The 25,282-nt window shown below is 34.5% G+C and overlaps 1 protein-coding gene across 1 annotated transcript in view; it reads left to right on the forward strand.

The window, feature by feature from the left end:
- LOC141508624 (NACHT, LRR and PYD domains-containing protein 14-like) overlaps positions 1 to 25,282 on the forward strand; it is a 44,061-nt gene that overhangs the window by 13,302 nt on the left and 5,477 nt on the right. The window contains exons 4-11 of the mRNA XM_074217402.1: positions 527 to 2,162; positions 5,121 to 5,291; positions 12,142 to 12,312; positions 15,247 to 15,417; positions 17,854 to 18,024; positions 20,525 to 20,695; positions 22,679 to 22,849; positions 23,374 to 23,544. Of these exons, the coding sequence (XP_074073503.1) occupies positions 527 to 2,162; positions 5,121 to 5,291; positions 12,142 to 12,312; positions 15,247 to 15,417; positions 17,854 to 18,024; positions 20,525 to 20,695; positions 22,679 to 22,849; positions 23,374 to 23,544 (2,833 nt within the window). The remainder of the gene's footprint in view (positions 1 to 526; positions 2,163 to 5,120; positions 5,292 to 12,141; positions 12,313 to 15,246; positions 15,418 to 17,853; positions 18,025 to 20,524; positions 20,696 to 22,678; positions 22,850 to 23,373; positions 23,545 to 25,282) is intronic.

Consider the following 25,282-nt stretch of genomic DNA (forward strand, 5'->3'; position numbering starts at 1 on the left):
GTTATTGATATGGAAGTCAGAGTTTTTTTTTAATTTAAGTAGACTTTATTGATATTAGATCAGTCATTTCCGGAAACACCATCCCCATCCTCCTTCTGCAGATAGAGTTTTCCCTTGTAACAGATAAAAAAAAATTAAGAAAAAACACCAGATAATCTTTGTATAGCAATATCCCAAATATTCTGATGTGGTAGTTTCCCACTTCTCATAAGAAGGTAGGTAGTCTTCTTTATGTGTTCTCTGGATTTGCAATTAGTTTTTCAAACACTCAGACATCCTTTTAGTAAACCTTTCTTTTTTTGTTATTGCAGTCATTGTGTATATTGGAAAATTAGGAAATTTCAAAATAATTCAATGCAAGTCACAGAATTTTCAAAATGCAATGCAAAATTTTGTTTTATTCTTAAAAATCCATTACTATGATGCCTGTTAACTTTAGCAGCACTCTTTCAAATTTTTAATCACCTCATTTTACCATCTGAATATCACAGTTCTTGATTAATTTTGATTCCCATAATTGATTTAGGCAATAGAAGAAAGTACAGAAAGAGAATGAAAGAGAAGTTTCAGTTGTTAAGGGATAGAAACTCTCGTCCTGGAGAACATGCAAACTTCCACCACCGATTCACTCAGCTGCTTCTTCTCCAGGAGTTTCGTCACAGGGAACAGAAAGAACATGAGCTCCTAGCCAGCGGATGGCAACATGCTGAGATAATGAAGCAGAGAGGGAAGTTTTTACTGTTGACTGCTTTATTTGATCCTGATGACAAGACAGGAATTAACCCAAAGACAGTTGTACTTCAGGGGGCTGCTGGGATTGGAAAAACAACATTAGCCAGGAAGGTGATGCTGGACTGGGCAGAGGGAAACCTCTTCCAGGATAGGTTCCGCTATGTTTTCTATATCAGTTGCAGAGAAATGAATCAGTTGGTGAAAAGAGAAATAAGATTAGCAGATTTGATTACTAACGATTGGCCTGACTCACAGGTTCCAATGACTGAAATCATGTCTCATCCAGAGCAATTGCTATTCATCATTGATGGTTTGGATGAGCTGAATTTCCCCTGTGATGAGCACAGATATGATCTCTGTAAAGACTGGAAGTGTCGGTTGCCCGTACATATCCTTCTGAGCAGTTTACTAAGAAAAGTCATGCTTTCTGAAGCCTCATTATTAATCACTATAAGACTCACTGCTCTGGGCATATTTAGTTCCCTATTTGAGACTCCACGCCATGTAGAGATTCTAGGATTTTCTGAGGAGGAGAGAAAAGAATATTTCTATAGATTTTTCGGTGATAAGGATTTAGCCAAGAAGGCTTCTAATTTGATTGAAGATAATGAAATTCTATTCACCATGTGCTTTGTCCCCCTGGTGAGCTGGATTGTCTGTACTTGTCTGAAACAACAGATGGAGAGAGGACAAGATCTATCACATGTTTCCCAAACTGCCACTGCCCTGTACATTTGCTATCTTTCCAGTTTATTTAGCCCTGATGAAAGGATATGCTCAATGCAGACCTTGAAAGGTCTGTGCCAATTGGCAGCTGAGGGAATCTGGGGAAGGAAAATCCTATTTGATGAAGAAGATCTCAGAAGGCACGGGCTAGAGATAAAGAGTGTCTCTGCCTTCCTGGACATGTATATTTTCCAGAAAGGCAATGACTGTGAAAACTGCTACAGTTTCATTCACTTGAGTTTCCAAGAGTTTTTTGCTGCTGTGTTTTATGCACTGTGGGGAGAGGTGAGAAATGAGAGTCCTATTCTTCCCCATGCAAGGATAAAAGAGATTTTAGAAAAATACCAAGAGACCAGCTCCAACTCTGTGACTCTCACTGTGCATTTCTTGTTTGGCTTCCTAAAAGCAGAGACAGCAGGAAAGCTCAAGGAAATATTCGGTTGTCAAATGTCAGAGGACATAAAATTGGAGTTACTGAAATGGGTATGTTCAGAAATTGAGCAATGCAAAAAGTCTTCCCTTCCTGGGCAACTGTTAGAATTAATGTCTTTTTTGTATGAGACTCAAGATGAAGGATTTTTGACAAAGACTATGCATCACTTCCAGGAAATTGCTTTAAATATCCGTACCAAAATGCAATTATTAATTTCAGCTTTTTGCCTTAAGCATGGCCTCAAGGTGAGCAGACTTCGCCTGGCTATAAAGTAAGTAGCCCAATTTGTTTTTCCTCTAAGGATCTTTCTTTCTCTTTCCCATCTTTTTTCTCTCCTCTCTTCCTTCTCCCCTCTCCCTCTCATCTCTTTTCTTCTCCTCTCTTTCATCTCTTTATTTGTAACTGTTTCTTAAATGATTCAATGATTTGAATGATTTGAATGATTCCTCCAGTGATGCAAATCACACCCTGCATATGTCCTTTTTCCTCTATGACATGTCCTCCTTTACATAAGGCACAGGGTGTCCACCCACCACTCTCCATGTCTTTCTCCATTTGTCATAACTTTGAAGAATGCCAGAGGAATACTCAGCCTGTCATCTCTTATCTCTTGCCCTTCCTATGGGATCAACCCATCTTTTGAAATCATACATTTCCTTAATTATGCATTTTACTCATTTCCTTGAAGTTCCTCATTGCTTATATGTTTCAATCTATTTGTATTCATCATGATCTTTGGTGTGATACTAGTTTTCAGTTTTCTTCAGAAACTGTTGTTTCTTATAGTATATAACAATCCTGATATAATATTAACATTAAAAATATGAGTGTTTATGAATGAAGATTGAGATCATTAAAGAGCTTTAAAGTTCTCTGAAGACAATTCAGCTCATTTTCTTCTCCCAGTTTGATTTTAGGTCCAATAGCTCAAATTGCATCATTTTTTTCATATATATATATATATATATATATATATATATATATATATATATATGTAGAAATAATCTCATGTATGTAGAGACATACATACACACACGCACACATATAAATTCCCTTGCCAACTTTCCCCACCAACAAAGGAAAACACCTATAATAAATTTGCATGGTCAAGAGAAAATAAACATAAGCATTCATTAAAAAATTACAGTATGTCTTGCCCTGTGCTAAGAACTTAGAGTACAAATAGAAGTAAGAAGAAGCCTCTCTCCTCAAGGCACTTACTGAAAAGATAAGTGAGGTAATAGGGGAGGTCATTTTGCTGAAATTTGGTGAAATCCAGAATCAATACCTAAACTGAGAGGAATGAAGAGAGAAATGCAGATGAACACTCCCTATGTAAGAATGTATGTTTCACTCAGCTCTTTGAGTTCATCACTCATCTATCAGGACGTCATTTATCAGCTTCACATCCATTTACCTGTCATTTCTCTTTTTTCCTAAAAGCAGCATATTATTTCAATAGATTTTTGCAAATTAATAAGCTATTTAATTAGATTAATTAAAATATTATAAAATTGAGAAATCATTAGCCACTTGTATCATACTATGAGGAATTCAAAACATGTCCAAATTTATCCTTTAGCTGAATCATTTTTATAGTCTCTAGTCACTCAAGATGAAAGAGAGGTAGCCAGGAAGCTGTCCAGTTTCACATACTACTTGGGGTTGTGTGGGCATAAGTCAAAGACATCACTGAATTCCTGTTCAGCTTTATGGGGATCATAGAACTCGAATGGCATCTAGTCTAAACTCTCATTTTACAAATAGAGTTAAGCAGCTTACCCATGTTCATAGGTAAACCTCCAGGTAGTATCTGAAGTCAGTTTCTCTGTTCCATACTCCAGATTGTCAGCTCCTTTCTCTTTTACTACTCAGAGAGTGTATGCTCATGGCTATACTCCATTCACTTCAAAATGTTTTTATTTTTGTTGACTCACACCTTCCAGGATTTATACTCCCTTCAGCTTTGCTATCTACTTCAGACTCTAGACTTGAACATTTCTATTTTCTTCTGTGAGCTAAGATAAAAGGGAGTTCCCCAATTACATGGGAATTGGGTAGCTCAATAAGAGAGTGAGACACTCCCTGTTGCTTCTATTTCTCTATACCTTTGCTTGCCTATCTTTAAAACTTCAAGGAAAGCGACATACATATATCTGTTACATTTGTCTTCCTAGGAAATTTGTTTCTGAATTTGGATATTCTACTCCTGAAATATTCTGGGAAATTAAGTTCTGTAAGAAAATATTTGCCTATTCTGGCAGACCCCAGTTCTAACTCCCAAAACAAATTCTTGGGAGATGTGGTTCCTTATAGCAATATTTATCTATCTGTTTATTTTTCACAATTCCCAATAAAATCTAACCTTTTTAAAGTCAGGGGCTGTTTCATCAAATTGAGCCTCATTGCTATCAAAGGATCTCTCACATTGTAAAGGCTTAACATATGTTTGTGGAATTGAATTAAATTTTTAAAGTGGACCCAGAAATGAATAGGAAACTATTTTTTTCTTTTCTCTCCTTGCTCATAATTCTCTCCCCTGCCACCACCTTCCACCCTTATACACTTCTTTCCTTTTCTTTAAACTCTTCTTCCTATACCCATTTCCTTCCCAACACCATCAGGCAGACACACGCACACACACACACACACACACACACACACACACACACACACACACAGACACACAGAGGAACTGCCCGTTTTCCCTTATCAGTAGTTGAGTAGAGGAATAATCTATTTGTGTCTGATAATTCAAGAGGAAAGCAGGTGTTATGTTGGGGGCAGGGGAAAGAAAATAGTAAAAAGTTAAGGTATTCTAATGGAAAGGGGAGGCAAAAAAAAATTGGTGGTTCTGGGAGGAGGGCAGTCTTGGGTGACAGTCTGTTAATTCTGTCATCAGTGTTTCTTGTGTTTCCAGATTGACTTCCCCAACTTTTCCAAAGAAATCTTGCATTAAAATTCCAGAAAAAAGTCTTTACATGAGTTTTGAGTAAGGAATAAATCACACTATCCTCTAACATGTTTATCTATACATCATTTACTGAAAATAAAACTTTAAACATAAAAAGTCCTTGAAAGTTAGTCCTTAGAGATGTGTGTGTGTCTGTGTGTGTGTGTGCATCACTTTATACTGGTGATATTGGGAAGCTGTATGAGCTGAATATGCATATATGAACTGTGAGATTTCCCTTACACCAGTAAAATATCTCTTTTATCTCTCTTACAGACTGAGGCGTTCCCATCTTTCTGCTTCCAACTGGAGAGATCTCTTCTCTGTGGTCAGTAGGAATCAGAATCTGAGAGAACTGGATCTCAGTACAAGTCACCTTGGAGATTCGTCCATGATGATACTTTGTTCAGAACTAAGACATCCAGACTGCACAGTCCAGAAACTCAGGTCAGTTTTAATTTGTTTCCTGCAAGAGAAATTTATTTTAAGGATTAGAGAAGATGAAGTGACTGAATAAGGTTTAGGTGCTGAAAAATTAAAAAGAAGAGGAAACTAAAATAGAGCTAAATAAAAAAAGAATAGAGTTAAACAAATGAGGGAGGGGAAAGGCATTTAGAGAAATGAGAGAAAAGGAATAATATAATATTAAATGTTGATTATTAATATTAAAGGAGCCTAAAATTTTTCCATTCCTATTCTAGCATTTTAAAAATTTGGAAACTGATTTTGGGTACATGAAACTGTAGAAAGATTATTAGGTAATTTCTGGAATCAAGATGGTAGAATACAGGAAGCACTTAACCAAGTTCTCCCAACATCTCTCAACAGTTCTCTCCAAACAACTTTGCTATAATGCCTTAAATAGAATCCTGAAGTTGTAGAGCCAACAAAAGGTGAGAATGAGACATTCTTCCCACCTAACATAGCTTAGGAGGTTGGAAGGAAAGGTGGGGATTGGTCCAAAGTTCATGTGATTTCAACATGAATGATGGGACTAAGTAGAATGACAGAAATAGAAGCAACTTCAGGAACTTTCAAGTCATAGATGGTCCTGGAGACCAGTTAGAAAGAGATTATGAGACTATTGTCTTAGAATTGGACACATCCTGAATGTTGTTTGCCCTGATATGTCCTGGTAAGAATAAAATAGAAACCAAAGGAATTAAATGACAACCACCTAAAAGCGACCTCTAAATGAAAACTCCTAGGACTATCATGACCATATTCTAGAATGCTCAAGTCAAAGAGAAAATATATGAAGCAACCAAAACGAAATAGCATGCATCCACAGTCAGGGTCATACATGATTTAGCAACCTCCATGTTAAAAGAGTGGAAAACTTTGAATATGATATTCTGGAAAACAGAAGAGTTGCAATTAATACCTTTACCAGAAAAGCTGAGTATAATCAGTCACTGAAAAAAAGGATAATTAATGAAATAAAGAACTTTTACGCAGCCCTGATGAAAAATCAGAGCTGAATAGAAAAGAAATGTGATTTTCAAATACAAAACTCAAGAGAATCATAAAAATGTAAATCTAAAAGAAAAATCATAAGGGACTCAGTAAGATTAAATTGCTTACATTCCTACATGGAAATGTGACACATATAATTTCTAAGAATATATCATTGAGAGTTAGAAGAGTTATACATAGAGAGTACAGAAGTAAGTTGATTTCATTGAGATGACATTAAAAATGGATGAGTGAGAAAGAGAGATGTCTGGGAGAAGGAGGAAGGAAGGAGGGGATAATTATGTCATAAAAAAGGCAAGCAAGGAATCATTTAACAATGAAGTAGAAATGGTAGGGACTATACTAGAAAAGTTCTCTCATTAGAATTGGTTCAGAGAGGTACACACACACACACACACACACACACACACACACACACACACACACACACTCAAATTGATATAGAAATCTTTTACCCAAAAGCAAGATAGAAAAATAATAAAAGAAAGGGGAAAGGTGAGAAAAGAGGAGGATAATGATCAGAAACAAAACAAACTTTAGAAAAGCAGCAGGATAAAAAAGAGAGAGATAAGGATAAACAGAACAAAATAGAATGGCAGAAAAAGCACAGTAAATAAAAATAAATATGAATGTGAATAATTTTCTCCCACAAAATTTAGGCAATTAATAGCATGAATTAGAAATCAGAATCCAACAATATGCTACAAGAAATGGCTTTGCATCCAAAATCTTAATGGAAAAGTTAAATGAATTATAGGAAGAAAAAGAGAGTAAAACTATAGTGGTGAGGGTCTTCAACTTTCTCCTCTCATAACTACAAAAAATTATGAAATAATTAAGAAGTTAAGAACATGAAGAGTCTAAGATACAGGAAATATGATAGACCTCTGAAGAAAAGTAAATGAGAATAGAAAGGAGTATGCCTTTGTCTCAATTGTACATGACCCAAAATTGACCATGTATCAGGTTATAAATTCTTCACAATCAAATGTAGAAAAGTAGAAACATTAAATGCACTGGTTCCTGACTATATTAAAAAAGGTAATATTCAAAAAAGGAGTATGGAAATATATATTAAAATTGTGGGAAACTAAATAATCTAATCTTAAAAAAAGTGGTTGTCAAGGAACATATTAAACAAACAATCAAAAGTTCATAAAAGAAAATGACATTGAGGTAATATACCTAAATTTGGGAAATGTAGAAAAATAGCACCTGGGAAGGTCTTATAACTCAAAAACACACAGTAATAAAAGAGAGAGAAAAAATAGGTCAATGAATTGGGCATGTAATTTAAAAAACTAGAAAAAGAACAAATCAAATTCCCCCAATCAAAAATCAAATTTGAAATCCTGAAAACTAAAGGAGAGATTAATAATATTGAAAGTAAGAATATTAAGCTGATAAATAAAACTTGGAACTAGTTTATGAAATTAAAAACATTAAGGTAGATAAATCATTGGTCAATTTGATGAAAAAATATAGCAAATTACTAGTATCAAAAATTAAATGGGCAAATGTACTATCAATGAAAATGAAATCACAACAATTATTAGGAGTTGTTTTGCCCAAGTAAATGTTAGTAAAACTGAAAATTTATGATTACTTACAAATGAAAAGTGTAAACAACCCAGATTAATAAAAGAGGAAATAGAATACATAACCCTAATGCCAGGAATAAATTCCCTAAGAAAAAAATTCCAAGGTCAGATGGATTTATGACTGAATTCCACCAAATATTTAAGAAACACTTAATTTCAATATTATCTAAACTATCTAGAGAAAACTAGGTAAAGAAAGAGTTTTACCCAATTTCTCTTATGCCACAATATGATTTTGATAACTAGATCAGGACAAAACAGAGAAAGAAAGCTACAGACTAATTTCCCTAATGAATTTTGATGCAAAAGATTTTAAATAAAGTACTAGCAAGGAGATTATAGCAATATATTACAAAGGTCATTCCCTGAGAATTATAACAGCGAATATACCAAGAAAGTAGAACTGTTTCAATATTATAAAAAGATCACTATTATTGATGTAGAAATAAGAAAACATGGACAGCTAGGTGGCACAGTGGATAGAGCACCAGGACCGCAGTTCAAATTCAGCCTTAGACACTTAATAATTACCTAGCTGTGTGACCCTGGGCAAGTCACTTAACCCCATTGCCTTAAAAAAATTCAAAACAAAAAAAAACACAACAAAAAAAGTATGATTATATCAATAGATGCAGAAAATACTTTTGACAATTACAATACCCATAACTATTAAAGATACTAGAAAGCATAGGAATAAATGGATCTTTTAAAAAATTATTAGAATTATCTCTCTAAAACTAAGAACACTCATTATTTATAATGGGATAAACTTGAAACTGTCCCAATAAGCTCAGAGTTCTAGCTCAGATGCTTATTATCACACTACTATTCGATTTCTTATTAGAAATGCTATCTTATAGCAACTAAAACAAGAAAAATAATTGGAAGAATAAAAAGGCAATGAGAAAAGAAAAGAATCACTTTTTCAAATGAAATGATGATCATATACTTTAGAGAACCTATCTAAAACCTAGTTGAAACAAGTAATTGCTTAGAAAAGTTGCAGGATATAAAATTAATAACATCAATCTTTAGCATACTGTCAACAAAACCCAATTGTAATATAGAGAAAAAGCAATCATTTAAAAATAACTGCAGACAATACATAATAATTGAGTGCCATAACAAAATCAGAAAATATATGAATACAATTATGAAATAATTCATACAAATAAAACTTGCCTAAATAGAGAAATGCAGATAGCTGGGCCAATATAATAAAAATGATAATTCTATGTTCATTGAATTGTTCAGTGTCATAATCATCAAACTACCAAAGAAGTATTTATAAGAACAAGAAAAATTAATAATGAAATTTATCTGAAAGGAAAATGGTCAAGAATATCAAGAGGATCAATGAAAAAATGTTAAGGAAAATAACAAAGAACAAATGTCAAATTATTTTACAAAGTGGTAATTATAAAAATAATCTGATACTGGTATAGAAACAGAGTGGTGGATCATGGGAATAGATTAAGAATCCAGTACACAGTATATAGTAGTAAATAACTATTCTTATCTATTGTTTCACAAGCCCAAAGTTTCAAGCTTTGAGGATAAAACCCCAACATTTGACAAAAATTTCTGGGAAAACTGTAAAGCACTTTAGCATAAACTTGACATACACCAGCATCTCACATAATATACCAAGCAAAATAACATGAAAATGTTACTATTATGTTGTTAACCTCTCTGATTCTCTTTTTCCTCATTTATAAAGTGAACAATGTAAACCAGACCTCCAGGTTTCTTTATGATTCTAAATTCTACTGTTAATAATAATAGCATTTATAAAGTCCTTAAAGACTTGAAACATTACTTGTAAATAAGATTCACTAAATCTCATAGGTCAAAGAGAAAAAAAAAATTAAGGTCCTAATAATCAGCTAAAATTTCTAAAGAAATTCTTGGATTGGGCAGCTAGGTGGCACAGTATATAGAGCCCGGCCCTGGAGTCAGGAGGACCTGAGTTCAAATCCGGCCTCAGACACTTAATAATTACCTAGCTGTGTGGCCTTGGGCAAGCCACTTAACCCCATTTGCCTTGCAAAAATATAAAAAAAAATTCTTGGGTCCAATATAAGCAGAGAACTTACTTACATATATAACCTGGTTGAATATCCAGCTTCTGCTTGAACATTTTCAGTGATTCAGAAGTCCCTCATTCAATAATAGCCAATGGCAACCAGATCTCATTGTTAGAAAGTTTTAAACGCCAAACTGAAAATGTTTCTCTGCAATTTCTATTTGTCCAAGTCCTGTCTTTTGACCCATGCAAAATAAATGTCTTCCCTTCCCCAGAGATGGTCTTTCAAATATGTAAAGTCAACTGTCATATCAGGAAAACAAGGCAGAGTACAGAGGATGGCCTAGAGTTAAAGCCTCTCCATCAAGTACTAGATGTGTGATCATGGGCAAGTCCAATTTCTCACTCCTTCTGAGATATTCTCTAAAACTGTAAATTTTAGAGAATTTGCTGATTTGTTTTTGAGGAAAGAATTTCCAATGGACATTTTGCTATATGAATGAAATCATGGGTCCTGATTTGATTCTTCCTCCTTTTTCCCCAAAACAAAATGCTGCACAACACACTACATCCTATCCTCTCTGAGTTTTTGATTACATGATTACAGGAAACTAAAAAGGGTTTATACTACACAGTACACAATAACAGTAAAAGAAAGAAAGTCATCAATTATAAGAAAAAGATATTTGGATCATAAATTTTGAAAATTGAAAGAGACCTCTGCTTTCATTTTCTTTCTTGCCCATCCCTGGAGATTAGATTGTCCTATGAAGACTCTGGACCTGCATTCCAAACATAAATGAATTTCCATCTTTGCTTGTAACTCTTTGAGAGAAAATTATCACGTCTCAAAGCAATCTATTCTATTTTGTACTCTAATTGTCAAACATTGCTAAATATCTTTGATAAAGGGCTAACTCAAATGCATAGGATCAAGAAAAATTCTATATTTCATACCCAGTTTTCAAAAGACTTATTATAGATTATTAACAACATATCAAATATTAGATACAAGTAAAATTAAATGAGGTTTCATCTCACATTCATAAAACTCTTCAAAACTCTTGAAAAATCACAAAAGATGGAAATAATAGAAGGGGATTGTGAAAAGATAAGCATATTAGTGCATTATTGGTGAAACTGTCAATAAATTGAATCATTCTTAAAGTAATTTGGAATTATGCTAAGAAAGGGTCCTTAAAAACTTCAAGATTTTTAACCTAGAAATTCTGTTGGTAAACGTTCTATAGGATTAGAAGCTCACATATCCTAAGGAGATAATATTTGTAGCCACATTTTTTGGAGCAGCAAAGAAATGAAAAAAATCATTGATTGGAAAAGGGCTATGTTTATAATAACAATATTTTGCTGTATTGAAATAAATGCCAAATATGTTGAATCCAGAGAAATGTAAAAATACATCTGATTGATGCACAATTGAATAAGCAGAATCAGTAAAGAAAAATATGCAATGACTTCAATAATGTTCAACTATGACTAAAATGACTGAACAACAATAAAAGAAAGAACAATAAAATGCTTAAAGTTGAAATCTGTGAAATTAGAGTGACCAAGATTGGTAAAAAAAAAAACCCAATATGAGAATGAATCTTTTTTCTCTTCTTTGTAGGGGTGGGGGTGGGAGCTTTTCTCTGGATGTGAAGCTCTCTATATTTTTTAAACTCTTTGATATGTCGATTAGTTTTTGCTCAACTTTGCCTTCTTCCTTGTTATAAGGGATGGCTCCTTGGGAATGTGAGGATGGAGGAATATATTGGGGAAAGCAGGTTGTATAAAAGCTAAAAGTAACAAGAAATTTAAAACAGCAATTCCCATTTCTTTTTTTAAGGCAGTGGGTTAAGTGACTTGCTCAAGTTCACATAACTAGGCAATTATTATCTGAGATCATATTTGAACTCAAGTCCTGACTCCAGGACCGGTGGCTCTATCCATCACACCACCTAGATGCCCCTAGCAATTTCTATTTATATAACCTTCAAATCTTCCATTTGGGGGTATATTTTATCTCTAAAGAAATATTCAGTGATTTATTCTATCATAGAAACAAAAGAGAAGATGAGTCTATATCTGAATTGAAGAGTTTAGTGGAACAATCTCCTCCCTTGGCATATGTAGGAAAGAAATAGACCCAAGGTTGCAACAGGGTAATTTATCTTTGTTGTTTCTCTTACAGGTTGGATGATTGTCATCTCACTACTGCTTGTTGTCAGGATCTCTCTTATGCTCTTGGTAGCAACCGCCGCCTGAAAAATCTAAATTTAAGTGTTAATTCCCTTGGTGATGATGGGATGAAGATACTATGTAAGGCCTTAGGAAGCCAGGATTGTAGCTTACAAGAGCTGAGGTGAGTCTCTGAAAGATTTTCTTTTTGAAGAGTACTCAGTACCTTGGGAGGATTTTCATCTGTCTGGGGCAATTCTTGTTTCTCACCCTAATATCATCAGAGAATCTGAACATTTGACAAAGGTTGTTATGAGCCTCACACCATAGCACCATGTCCACTGAATGAGAATTCATACCATCATAAATTATAGGATTTAGAGCAAGGAAACAAAAGAGACTGAGACCCAGGAAAATTAAGCAAGTTTCCCAAGGTCATACTATACAGTAATAACAGAGGCTCATGTGCTCTGGCTTTTCACTTAGTTTTCTTTATTTTTTCTTCACTGCATTTCCTACTCTTACCTATGTTATATCCTATAACTGAGGAGACACACATTTCTTCTGAGGTGATGAGCAATATAGGGTAGTAGAGGGAGAGATAATATTCTGTGAGATCAGGGAATTAATGGAATAAAGATGAATTCTCTGCATTAAACCTTAAAGAGCCTGTCATGGGATCTCCCTGTGCACAAACTATTTAAATCTCTAGCCTGTGTTCTCCAATTCACTAATGTCAACATACACACATATTGATATAATTATAATGATCTGATGATGATGATGTTTCAACTTTGTTTTGAAGAAGACCACGACAACAGGGAGGAGATGCCATGAGTTTGGATGAAGGGGTACTGGGTTTAGTCACCATCCTCACTTTCTCTTCCTGAGCCATCTGGGTCCAGTGGCCAATTATGAATCAGTACAACTGGAGATGGCCCTGGATGCAAGACAAACAGGGTTAAATGACTTGCCCAAGGTCACACAACTAGTAACTGTGAAGTGTCTGAGACAAGATTCAAACTGCCATCCACCTGACTCCAAGTCTCTATTACCTAACAGCCCCTATTGTTACTGGGTTGAGGATAAGAGGGTAGAATAAAAGCAGAGACTTTCCAGAGCTTTTCCAAATTCAGCTCCAAACAAATTTAAATAACTCCTCAAAATTCTCTGCCAATTCTTAAGTATAACCTACAGAAAGAGCAGATGAAACAATTTTCTAACCCAAGTAAATGAGCAGCAAAGTTTGACTCACTGGGTGGTAGAGTACAGACAAAATGCCAGGCACACTCTAGCAAGTCATGGCAGTCTTTGGGAGTGACTGAATTGGCGGCAGCACCTTCTACAACCCACAGAGAGTAAACAGGTCAGACAACTGGTCAGATTACTTGGGGGCCTTCTGACACTAGGTGCAGGACTCTGTTGTATTGCCCGTGTGCAATTTTGAGTCCCAGAACCAGGAAGAGTACTAGTATATTGGAACTGCAATCACCATGAAAAAGGGATCATGGTCACAGTTCCAAGGTGGAAAAGAGACCAGGCCTAAAGAGCAGTGAACACAGGTGTCCTTAGATCATACCACCTTGGAAGAACTGAAAATACATAGAGCCTCAAAACTAGCTCTAAAAACAGCAGCACAAAAGCAAACAAAACAGTTGCTATCAATATCCCCATGCTATCTATAGCCACATTTTTTATTAAAGATATTATTTGAGTTTTACAATTTTTCCCCAATCTTACTTCCCTCCCCCCCTCCACAGAAAGCAATCTGTCAGTCTTTACTTTGTTTCCATGTTGTACATTGATCCAAATTGAGTGTGATGATAGAGAAATCACATCCTTAAGGAAGAGACAAAAAGTCTAAGAGATAACAAGATCAGACAATAAGATGTCAGGTTTTTTTTTCTAAATTAAAGGGAATAGTCCTTGAACATTGTTCAAATTCCACAGTTCTTTATCTGGACACATTTGTTTTTTTAAAAAAATGTTCTGAAGATGATATTTGTCCTTAGTTCTCAAAGAAGAACATGACATCAGGGAGGTGATACCATGGCAAGAACATGAATTGGGAAGTCACCAGTCTCACTTTTTCCTCCAGAGCCATTTGGATCCAGTAACCAGATATGAACCAGGATGACTGGAGAGAATATAGGATGTGAGGCAATCAGGGTTCACACACAGCTAGTAAGAGTCAAGTGTCTGAGGTTGGATTTGAACTCCCATTCTCCTGACTCCGAGGCCAATGTACTATCCATTGCACCACCTAGCTGTTTTAACACACTATTGATTGGATAATATGATATATATGATATAATATATATACATATATGTATATATGTATATATATATACATATGTATATATACATATATACATATATATACATATATATATATATATATATATATATATATATATAATGAAAAAGAATGATACACCAGCAGAGTGGGAAAGGGAGATGCAGAATGGAGCAAATCATCTCATATAAAAGGGAAACTTTTACAGTTCATGGGAAGATGGGAGAGTAGCAGAGAATGCTTAAACTTTAATCTTATTGGAATTAGCTCAAAGAGGGAATAACATAAATACTCAGTGGGGTATTGAAATTTATCTTACCCTACAAGGAAGGAGGAGGGAAAGGAGATAAGAGTCTCCTTAGTAGTAAAATGGGGATAGTGATAGCAACTATCTCACAGTGATGTTTCAAGGATCAAACGAGAAAATATACATATATATATATATATATATATAATATATATATATATTATATATATAAATCTCTTTACATAGTGCTTAGCCCATAGTAGGCACTTCCTTCTTTTTCCCTTCTTTCTTTCCTTCCTTTTTTTCTTCCTTCCTCATTTCTTCCATCCATTCCTCTCTCCCTTTCTTCCTCTTTTTCATCCCTTTCTTCTTTCCTTCCCTCTTTCTTTTATTCTTTGATTCTTCTTTCCTAGAAAACTGTGACTGCTGAGCCAGAGCAGAAGTATAAAGTTGATTGGGTGGTTTAATGCACACATACTTTGTGTATGTACCTCTTCATTTGGACAGATGGAAAAAGAATAGGCTATATAGACTAATGAAGCCCTTTTCTCTTTGGGTATGCATATTCCTTGAAGAATGTTCTGGTGCCATCTCACAGACATTTGTTGTCAGGATCTGTCATCAACTCTAATTCAGAACCAGAACCTTCTACATCTGGACCTGGCAGCCAATGTCCTGAAGGATAATGGAGTGAAGTTGCTGTGTGAGGCCTTGAAGCACCCACACTGTCAGCTTCAGATGTTGGTGTAAGTCAATCACTCAAATGTTTATTACTGTCATAGTGTGCACTAGACTCTGGGGATACAAGTATTACAAATCCTCCTAGCATTGACCTTATAGTATAAGTCCTCTCATTTTCTCTGAAAGAGGCTGTATTTGGGGAATAGGGGAGGAATGAGGTTAGAGAACTTGAAATAAACTATTTCATTAATAGAGAAAGGAATTTAGAAGCAGTTTTTGTTGTCTGTTGTTATTTGTTTGTTTTCATTTTGTATCACCAGACAGTATATAATAGCACCCACCTCACAGGGTTATTCAACTATTTTCTATCAAATCAAATACTTTGGCATTATTTTTTAAACACATGTAAAGTGATGCTAATCACCTCAATCTTTTTGATTTGTTTTGGAAAATATATTTTATGGAGAAGTCCTGAAGTTTTAAATGTTATTAGAGGAATATGTCTTGTAAAATTCATGTGGTATGTAACTATTGCTCTATCTCTCTCTCACGCGTGCTCTCTCTCTCTCTATAGATAGATAGATAGATAGATAGATAGATAGATAGATAGATAGAGGGATATAGATGATATAGAGATAGACATAGACATAGACATAGACATAGACATAGATATAGATATAGATATAGATATAGATATAGATATAGATATAGATATAGATATAGATATAGATATAGATATAGATATAGATATAGATATAGATATAGATATAGATAGATGCATACATACATACAATGCAAATTATGGAGTTAAAACCTAGGTTTTATTATTAAGTTCAAGCATAAAAATTCAGGGATTAAAGAAAACCTGAACCATTGTGAGAATTCTGACAAAGCTCTTTATAAGTAAAATTACATCAGAGTGACAGTGAAATAATTAATTTGCAAATTACTATCTTGTACATTCCTCTTGGGCTTTAAAAGTTAGAAAGATGATAGATACATAATCAATGTAATAAACATTGAACAACCTCGTTAAAAAGAGTCATAATCTCTTACATCCTCAAAGTAAAAAAATTTCACCAAATTCCACAAGTAAACTAAGTCTAATTAGAAGTCATAGTATATTTAAAGAATTTTCAAAAGACTGGTTGAAAATGATAATTTACATGTGAGCAAGAAGTCAGTAACAATTGAGATTCTTTCTCTGACTTATTATCTAAGAATGTTTTAGACTCTTAAGTAAATTTTCATATCCCATGGGACACAACTTGGTTACATGAGGTTAATACAGAAGAAATAAAAGAAAATCAAAAATTCTCATAAAATTAGCATGATGATTCTTAGGAATATATGCTGAATTATCTAAGAAGTGACTAGATTTGAAAAATATTTTCAATTTTCAATAGAATGTCTTTCCTTTTTTATCCTTTTCAGCAGATATTGGTGATTACACTTATTTTATCAAGAATACTATAAGGATAACCAGGTTTCCGTGAAATGAATTTCTATTGTCTTTGTGTCTATGATGAAAAATACAGTCAATAAATTATTTATTAACCACTCTTGTGAGCCATCTTTCCCCTTAATATAACTTCTTTATATTCTCTGGCTTCATGAAAATATCAATGGAGTCAGACCTGATAGCCCATATTTGGAGTCCCTGATACTAGGGAGGCTAATGCTGGTATATCACTTGGGTTCAGAAGTTGTAAGTTGTACTAGGGCTAAAGTCCAGTTGATAGTCACACTAAGTCTGAAAACTTTACAATAAGCCTCTAGGAGTGGAGAGCCACTAAGACTGCTTCAGGTGGGATAAATCTATTTCAGTTTGAAAAACAGAGCAGGTTAAATTTTCCTTTCCAATCAATATTGGAATTGAATATATGAATGTTAGTTATGCTTTTAGCATAGACAAGTTATGCTTTTAGCATAGATGTTTGTCTCAAAACAAACATCAAATTTAAAAAAATAAGAAAGTTATTATCATCCTTGTAGTACAGGGTCATAGAACTGAGGAACCTAGAAAATAATTTAGTAAAACATCCCCCTTTTACAGTAAAACATCCTTTATGCAACAACTATATAGTTAATGGAAAATAATCCCACATTAATTTACAAAAGTTAAATTAACATTTGCAAAAAATACTGTGTGATTCATGCTACTATCTCTTCTCTCTTCTACCACTCTTGATACCATTCCTTTGGAAGAAGGAACCTCTATAGGACTGATAACCATTTTATGTTTTTATAAGTTTTATGTATCACCATGATCAGGGCATTCATCCTATAGTGGTCAACCTTCTGCTTTTGCTGTATCTTGAACTCAACATGGGAGAGGTTATGATAAACATTAAGGGGAGTGACTGTCAGTTTTGTAATGAAAAGAAATAGACCATTAGTTTGATGCTAAGTAAAATGACTCTAAGATGAAATTCCTTTCCAATACATACAGGAAAAAAATGAATCATAGATGTAGAAAAAATCATGGTTGTCTTTTGCAGGTTGTGGAAATGTCATCTCACCTCTCTTTCTTGTGATTATCTCTCTTTTGCTCTCAAGAGCAACCAAAGTTTGACCCATTTGGATTTGAGTGGTAATAGCCTTGGTGACAATGGAATAAAACTTCTATGTGAGACCTTGGGAAATGATTATTGTAAAATAAATTCACTGATGTAAGTGTTTATAATTTTCATTCATTCACTTGCCTTCTTCATTCAATAATGATTCATTAATGATTCAATAATTCATTCAATTATTCATTCAATAACTCACAGAAAAACTATTAAATGCTTTGTGAAAACAAAAACAATATATAATCCCTTCCCTCAAAGAATTTACAATGGATGAGAACTAAGCAGAACAGGACATATATATACAATTGAAAATAATACAAATTAGTATATATTGCATTCAAATGCAACTCTAATGCATATGCATGAGAATAAATTCTAGGAAAACAGATTAGGGAGAGATTACAAAAAACGGTCAAATAACTTGACTGATATTTTCACTTTGGAAAATAAGCTGGGCCAGATGTCAATAGGATACAAATGGAAACATTGCCAACAAAATGGAGCAGAGAAGGCTGAAAAATATTAGGATTATTTAGAGAAAGGGTATGTAGAGGAACAACTTCAGAAATGTTTATATCAGCTGGATCACAGCCTACCAGGAAGAACCTATCCCATACACAAGCATGTGATTGATAAACTTAGAAAGATAGGTTGGTGCTACATTATTGGAAGATAGAATAAACAGGCTAAACTTAGAAGATAACAGGGAATCACAGAATCTTTTTTTGTGGAAGAGGGGTATATCTTCTGAGCTAGTGTTTGTTGGATAGAATTTCTTTTGTCTTTGTTGCAAGGGAGTGGAGGGAGACAGATTAGCATAAACAGGAGAAGGATAACTGACTGGAAGATCCCTGTAAAGGTTTGAGCATCAAGCCCCTGCATCCATTTGGGAGACAATAATAGGTATATTTGACCTTTTGTATTATCAGCAATACTTGGGTGTATATGAGTGTATTTTGTGGAAGAAAGCATGAGAGGCAACAGATGATTTATTCTAGGAGATGAAGACTTTATAGTGCCAATGTTGCAGGAAGCAACAAAATGCAATGGGAGGGAAATTTAGAGATCAGATCTGTGGGTTATTTTTGTTATTCAGTCTTTTCTCTAGTTCACTTTACAGATGAGGAAACTGAGGCAAAGAGGATTAAATGACTTGCCCAGGGTCATACCTCTAGTAAGTGTCTGAGGCTGGATTTGAACTCAAGTTCTCCTGATTCCAGGCCACTTTGTTCCATGTGCTATACCATCTAGGTGACCCTATAACTATTTGACTTTAGTTATGAATTATAGTCATTTTGTTAGAGATACAGAGTGTGTATGAGTGTGTAATGTATATGTGAGTGTGTATGTGTGGTTGTGAGGATATGTGCCTTCTGATAACATAATGTCAAAAGCCAGTAATAGGGAATCAAATATACTCAGAAATTAGCTATAAATGTTAACATTAAGTTTAGAACAATTTAGAATAGACTTTGGAGGTGGAGGTAACCCAATGAAAACCAGGGAAAAAAATCCTGGACCAGTATCTAGGATACTAATCTAGAAGACTGGAAAAAGTCAAACCTAGAAATCAACAGGGGCCAACCAAGAAAAGAAAAAAGGCAAAAGACAGTCTGCTAGGAACCAGAAATAAGAGCATTTTCAACCATAAAACACTATAGGTCTCATCCAGGTAGTATCTTACACTACCACTGTTGAAAGACTGTACCAACCTGGCTAAGGATAGGAATCAATTCCAGAGCCCCACTAACCCCAAATTTGGAGGTAAGTGGGCACACAACTTTGTGAAGACTAGTAGGATTCAGAGATCTGTCATATCCTGACAAAAAATGGCACAAATCAATGAAAAACTATTTAGTAAACTAGTCTAGAACCTCAGGTTGTATGGAAAAAACAAGAGTAGCTAGATGGTAAAGCGGGCACAGCCATGGACTTATAGCTTGGAAGACCTGCATTTATAATGTGCCTTAGACACTGATCAATTATGTGACCCCGGGGAAGTCATTTGACTTCACCTTGCCTCAGTTTTCTTATCTGTTAAGTTGGGACAAAAATAGTAACTACTTCACAAAATGAGGATCAAATATGTAAAAATATTTTGTAAACATTAAAGAACTTTATTAGGGTAGATGATGCAGTGGATGGAGCACCAGTACTAGAATCAGGAAGACTTGAGTTCAAATCTGACCTCAAACACTTGACACTAGCTGCATGACCTTGGGGAAGTCACTTAACCCTGACTGCCTCCAAACCAGGGCCATCTCCAGTCATTTTGATTCATATCTGACTACTGGACCCAGATAGCTCCAGAGGAGAAAGTGAGACTGATGACTTAGCATAGCATCCCTTCATATCCAATTCACTTGCTTGTCATGGCATCACTGCTCTGATGTCCTTTGAGAACAAAGGGCAAATAACATTTTGGAAGAAGATTCTTAGCTGCTAAGGGAAGGAATGTAGAAGTAAGGAAAAAAAAAGAAAAAAGACATGGGTCTTATGTTGTCTATGGACCTAGACAACATTGGATATGATGCTTTTTAGGGAGATAAGAAAAAAATGAAGGTGAAATAATTTCTTTGTGTTTCCCTCTCCTCTGCAGGTTGAGGAGTTGTGGTCTAACTGCTTCTTGTTGTCAGGATCTTTCCTTTGCTCTCAAGAGAAACAGAAGTGTGACCCATTTGAATTTGGCAGATAATGCCCTGGGGAATCATGGAGTGACACTGCTCTGTGAAGCCCTGCAATACCCAGACTGTCACCTCCAGGAACTGAAGTAAGTACTCTTGTAAATCCATTGAGTCAAGTTCCTTAGATATTTGGAAGAGACTAAAAACACAACATGAATTGAAGAAAGGTGTCTGTGAAAGAATCAGGACTTAGGGTCCCACAGATTTTTTTTCAATAACTCCATTTTTATCTCTGAAACTTTCTATCACTAAACTGAGTTATCATGTGTGCTATATTCTTTCTTCTGGGAGTCTTCAACTTTTAAAGGGCTGTCTTAAGGAAGTGAGATTACACTTATTCTGACTCTACAAAAGACAAAGCTAAGAAAAATAGGCAAAATTTGGTTAAAAAAAATCAGATGTCGCTTTGATGTATAGGAAAAAATCCCTAATTGTGCACCAACCAGTATCTGAAATGGAATTCCCTTTATGACAATCCTGATAGATTATTACCCAGTCTTTGTTGCCAAACCTCTTTGGGTAGGAAATAGAAACTACTGGTTACCTATATTGTGGTTGGGTGGGTATTATTTTTTGTTTTTCTTCTTTTTGTTGTTGTTTGGTTGGTTTGGGGGGGGATTTTTTTAAAAGTTTAACTTCAAATTTATTAGTTGGGAGATATATCTAAATAATTACTATAAGGGTGTTTCAGGAAACTGAGTTTCCTTTAAGGACTGATTTGTATTCTTATAAATTTTAAATCAAGTTTTTTTCCTAACAAAGGTCTAAACTCTCAATATATGGAGAATTGAATTAAGAATACAAATCATTACCCAATTGATAAGTGGGCAAAAACATGAAAAGGCAGTTTTCAGATGAAGAAATTAAGGCTATCTATAGTCATAAAAATGCTCTACATCATTATTGATTAGAGAAATGCAAAGTCAAATAACTCTGAGTACTGTCTCAAATGTATCTGATTGGCTAAGAATAAAGAAAAGAAAAAAATAAATGTTGGAGGGCATGTGGGAATATTTGGACATTAATACACTGCTGGTGGAGTTGGGAACTGATCCAACCAATCTGGAGAGCAATTTGGAACTATGTCCAAAGGCTATAAAACCTTTGCATACCATTTTATTCACTACTAGGTCTATATCCCAAAGAAAAAATTTGTTTTAAAAAGGGAAAATAATCTATTTGTACAAAAATATTTAGAACAGTGCTTTTTATGGTGGCAAGGAACTAGAAATTGAAAGGTTGCCCATCAGTTGGGAATTATTGAACAAGATGTGACATATGCATATAATGAAATACTATTTTGATAATGATGAACAGAATAATTTCAGAAAAGCATAGGGAGATTTACATGAATGGATACAAAGTGAAGTGAGAACTAGGGGAATACTGATCATCATAACAGCAATATTTTATGATGATAAACTATGAATGATAGTTAATCTCATGATAATACAAGACAATTCCAAAGAACTCATGATGAAAAATGCAATTCACATCCAGAAAAATAATTGATGGATTAAAGCATGCTGGTTTTCACTTTATTATTTTTTTGTTTTTTCAGGGAGGGGATTTTTTTTCTTTCCACACATGACCTATTATGGAATATTTTTATAAGATTACAAATTTATAACCTATATCAAATTGCTTACCACCTCAGGTAATAAATAGGGAAGGAGAGAATTTGAAATTCAAAATAAAAAAAGTCCGCTAAAATTATGTTTGCATATAACTGGGAAAAATAAAATATTGTTCAAAATAAAATTAATTTTTAAAATGGTGAACTAGAAGCTCACCAAGAGAGTTCAGGTTACTGGACACACAGTTTGAGTTCCAGTAGAAGAAGAAAAAAGATGATTAGGGTTCAGGTTTATAATTTAATAATGGCAAAAAAAGTGGAAGAGACTGGACCAAGGCACTTTAGTGATGTCTTGTTTTCTTAGCTAGGTGCTTTTATAGGAAGGAATAGGGCTATTAGTTTCATGCTAGCTTTTGATGGGCTTCTTTCCAAGGTGAAAGAAAAAAGAAGTGTACTTTATACCCTTACCAAATATGTTGTATTTTTCTCACAGGTTGCAAGGTTGCTGTTTTTCTGAAGCTTGTTGTTGGGATCTCTCCTTGGCTCTGAAAAGCAATCAGAATTTAACTTCTCTGAACCTGGGGGGTAACACCTTGGGTAATGATGGAGTAAAACTTCTGTGTGAGGCCTTCAGGGATCCAAACTGCAGATTACAGGAAATAAAGTAAATCACTACCAATTTCTTTTGTTCAAAATGCCTCCTACTTGAAATTAGAGAAGAGGGGAATCCCAAAGAGCAGCATGATAGGGGTGTCCTAAAGAGCAGCCACGATATGGGATGTTTGTGGAAAAGTCAGGGCATGGGTCAAAAAGTCTTGACCCATTCACATTCTTTAGGATAGGATCTAAATTGTGATGGATATGGTTAGCAGCCACTTCCCTTGCTCCAGGCCTTGTCAGTTGCTCTAGTTCAGCCTTTTTTCTTCTTAATTAATGATCACTTCCCCTACCCATATCATAGATACTATGATAACCTACCAGATCGTCACTTTTCCTTTTCTGATTACTTAACTTTAAGTATTTATTTGACATAATTCAAGACAATAAGGGTCCTATGAGAAGAAATTTAGTACTGTGGTCTGGGCTATAGTGGAGGGAAAAGGGTGGGTTCATAAGACTTGCTCTACATTAAGGGATTGTGGATATGAATCCCTTTTGAAGTTATTATTTCTTTCTCCTCTTTGGTAGACTATGGAATACATGTTTCACTGCAGCAGGCTTTCCCCATCTCTCTGCTGTACTCAAGAGCAACCATAATTTGATCCATTTGAATATTGCTGGAACCACACTGGGGGATGATGAAGTGAACCTATTGTGTGAAACCTTGAACAACCCAAATTGCAACCTGCAGAAGTTGATGTAAGTCTTTATACGGTCAGAGAGAAAGGAGATGGTTTAGGGGAAAGGGGTGTGTTGTTGCTAAGAATGTCAAATATGAGTCAGGAAGTTATCTGTGGTAGATTCATATTCTTGTCTTTTAGGAATAAAATTCTGGAAAACAGATTTTCCATTTTTATGGAAAATGAGTGTTCATTTATATAGTGAATACTGCCAAAATATATCTACTACAACACAGAAATTGTAGAGCTAAAAACTTAGATTAGATTATGTTTAAGGACAGGTTCAGATCTCAGCTAAAAAAACTGAATGAAAATCAGGATTGGGACGGCTAGGTGGAGTAGTGGGTAAAGAACCGGCCTTAGAGTCAAGAGTACCTGGGTTCAAATCCGGTCTCAGACACTTAATGATTACCGAGCTGTGTGGCCTTGGGCAAGCCACTTAACCTTGTTTGCCTTGCAAAAACCTAACAAAAGAAAGAAAGAAAATCAGGATTGATTTTTAAAAGTTTCTTTATTTATTTTTCCAACTGCATATAATGATAGTTTTCAACAATCTTTTTTTTTTATATTTCTTCCTTCCTTCCCCCTTCCCTGATAGGAAACAATGTAATATAGACTCTATATCTATAACCAGGCTAAATCTATATTAACCATATTGTGAAAGAAGAGTCACATCCAAATAGGAGAAAAAAATTAGAGAAAAAAAAATCCAGCATAATTCATAAAATAACTTTGTTTAAAAATTGAAAATTCTAAACTCTGGTTTGCATTTAAACTCCACATTTTCTTCTCTGGATATGAATAGAAAAAAGATTGCAAGACTTTTAGTATTGTCTTTAATTATTGTACTGCAGAAATGATCAAGTCCATCAAGGTTGATCATCACCCCAGGTTGCTGTTAGTGTTATAATGCTCTTCTGGTTCTGCTCACTCACTCAACATCAGTTCATGCAAGTTTTTCCATCTTATTTTGAAGTTTGAAACCTCATGGTTTCTTAAAGAACAAGAATATTCCACAACATTCATATGCCACAATTTGTTCAGCCATTGATGGGTATACCTTCAATTTCCAATTCTTTGCTACTATGAAAAATGATGCTAATAAATATTTTTACATGTGGATTTTTTATCCTTTTTTGTGATCTATTTGTGGTATAGTTCTAGTATGGATATTATGGGATTAAAGGGTGTACATGGTTTTATTGTCCTTTTGGCATAATTCTAAATTTTTTACCTTATTCATGGAAAGTCTTCACTTTTTCCTTTGGCTCTACCAATATATTTATTCCTTCTCAGGTCTAAAGCTCAATTTCTTAAATCTTGTTTCTTCCTGTTTTTCTTGCTTAGAATACATATGATCAGCCCTTTCTTCTTTTCTATTTCAGACAGAATCTAAGTCTTTGGGGGTCAAGAACAGTTCTACTTTATTTAATTTTTTATTTTTTTTATTTATCCAAGCACCTGCCAAAAAAACTGATGACTGATTAATTTAGACCTGAGAATTTTAAACTTTTAACTTCTTTTCAAATCACAAGAATATTGTAAACATAAACAATTTTAAGCAGTCATTTTAGCAACAATCATTTGAGTGACAAAAAATGGAACTTTGACTATTCTGATTAATGCTTTAAGACATTTATCCTCAATCTTTCTGTTTCTTTCTAATACTGTATGAATTCTTGCTCTCAGAAGAAAAAAAGTTTTGATATTTTTGACAAAAAAAATTATGAGGGTATGAGAAAATTGTAGGGATTAAA

Source organism: Macrotis lagotis, chromosome 1 (assembly GCF_037893015.1).
Source record: "Macrotis lagotis isolate mMagLag1 chromosome 1, bilby.v1.9.chrom.fasta, whole genome shotgun sequence".
NCBI classification, from domain to species: Eukaryota; Metazoa; Chordata; class Mammalia; order Peramelemorphia; family Peramelidae; genus Macrotis; species Macrotis lagotis.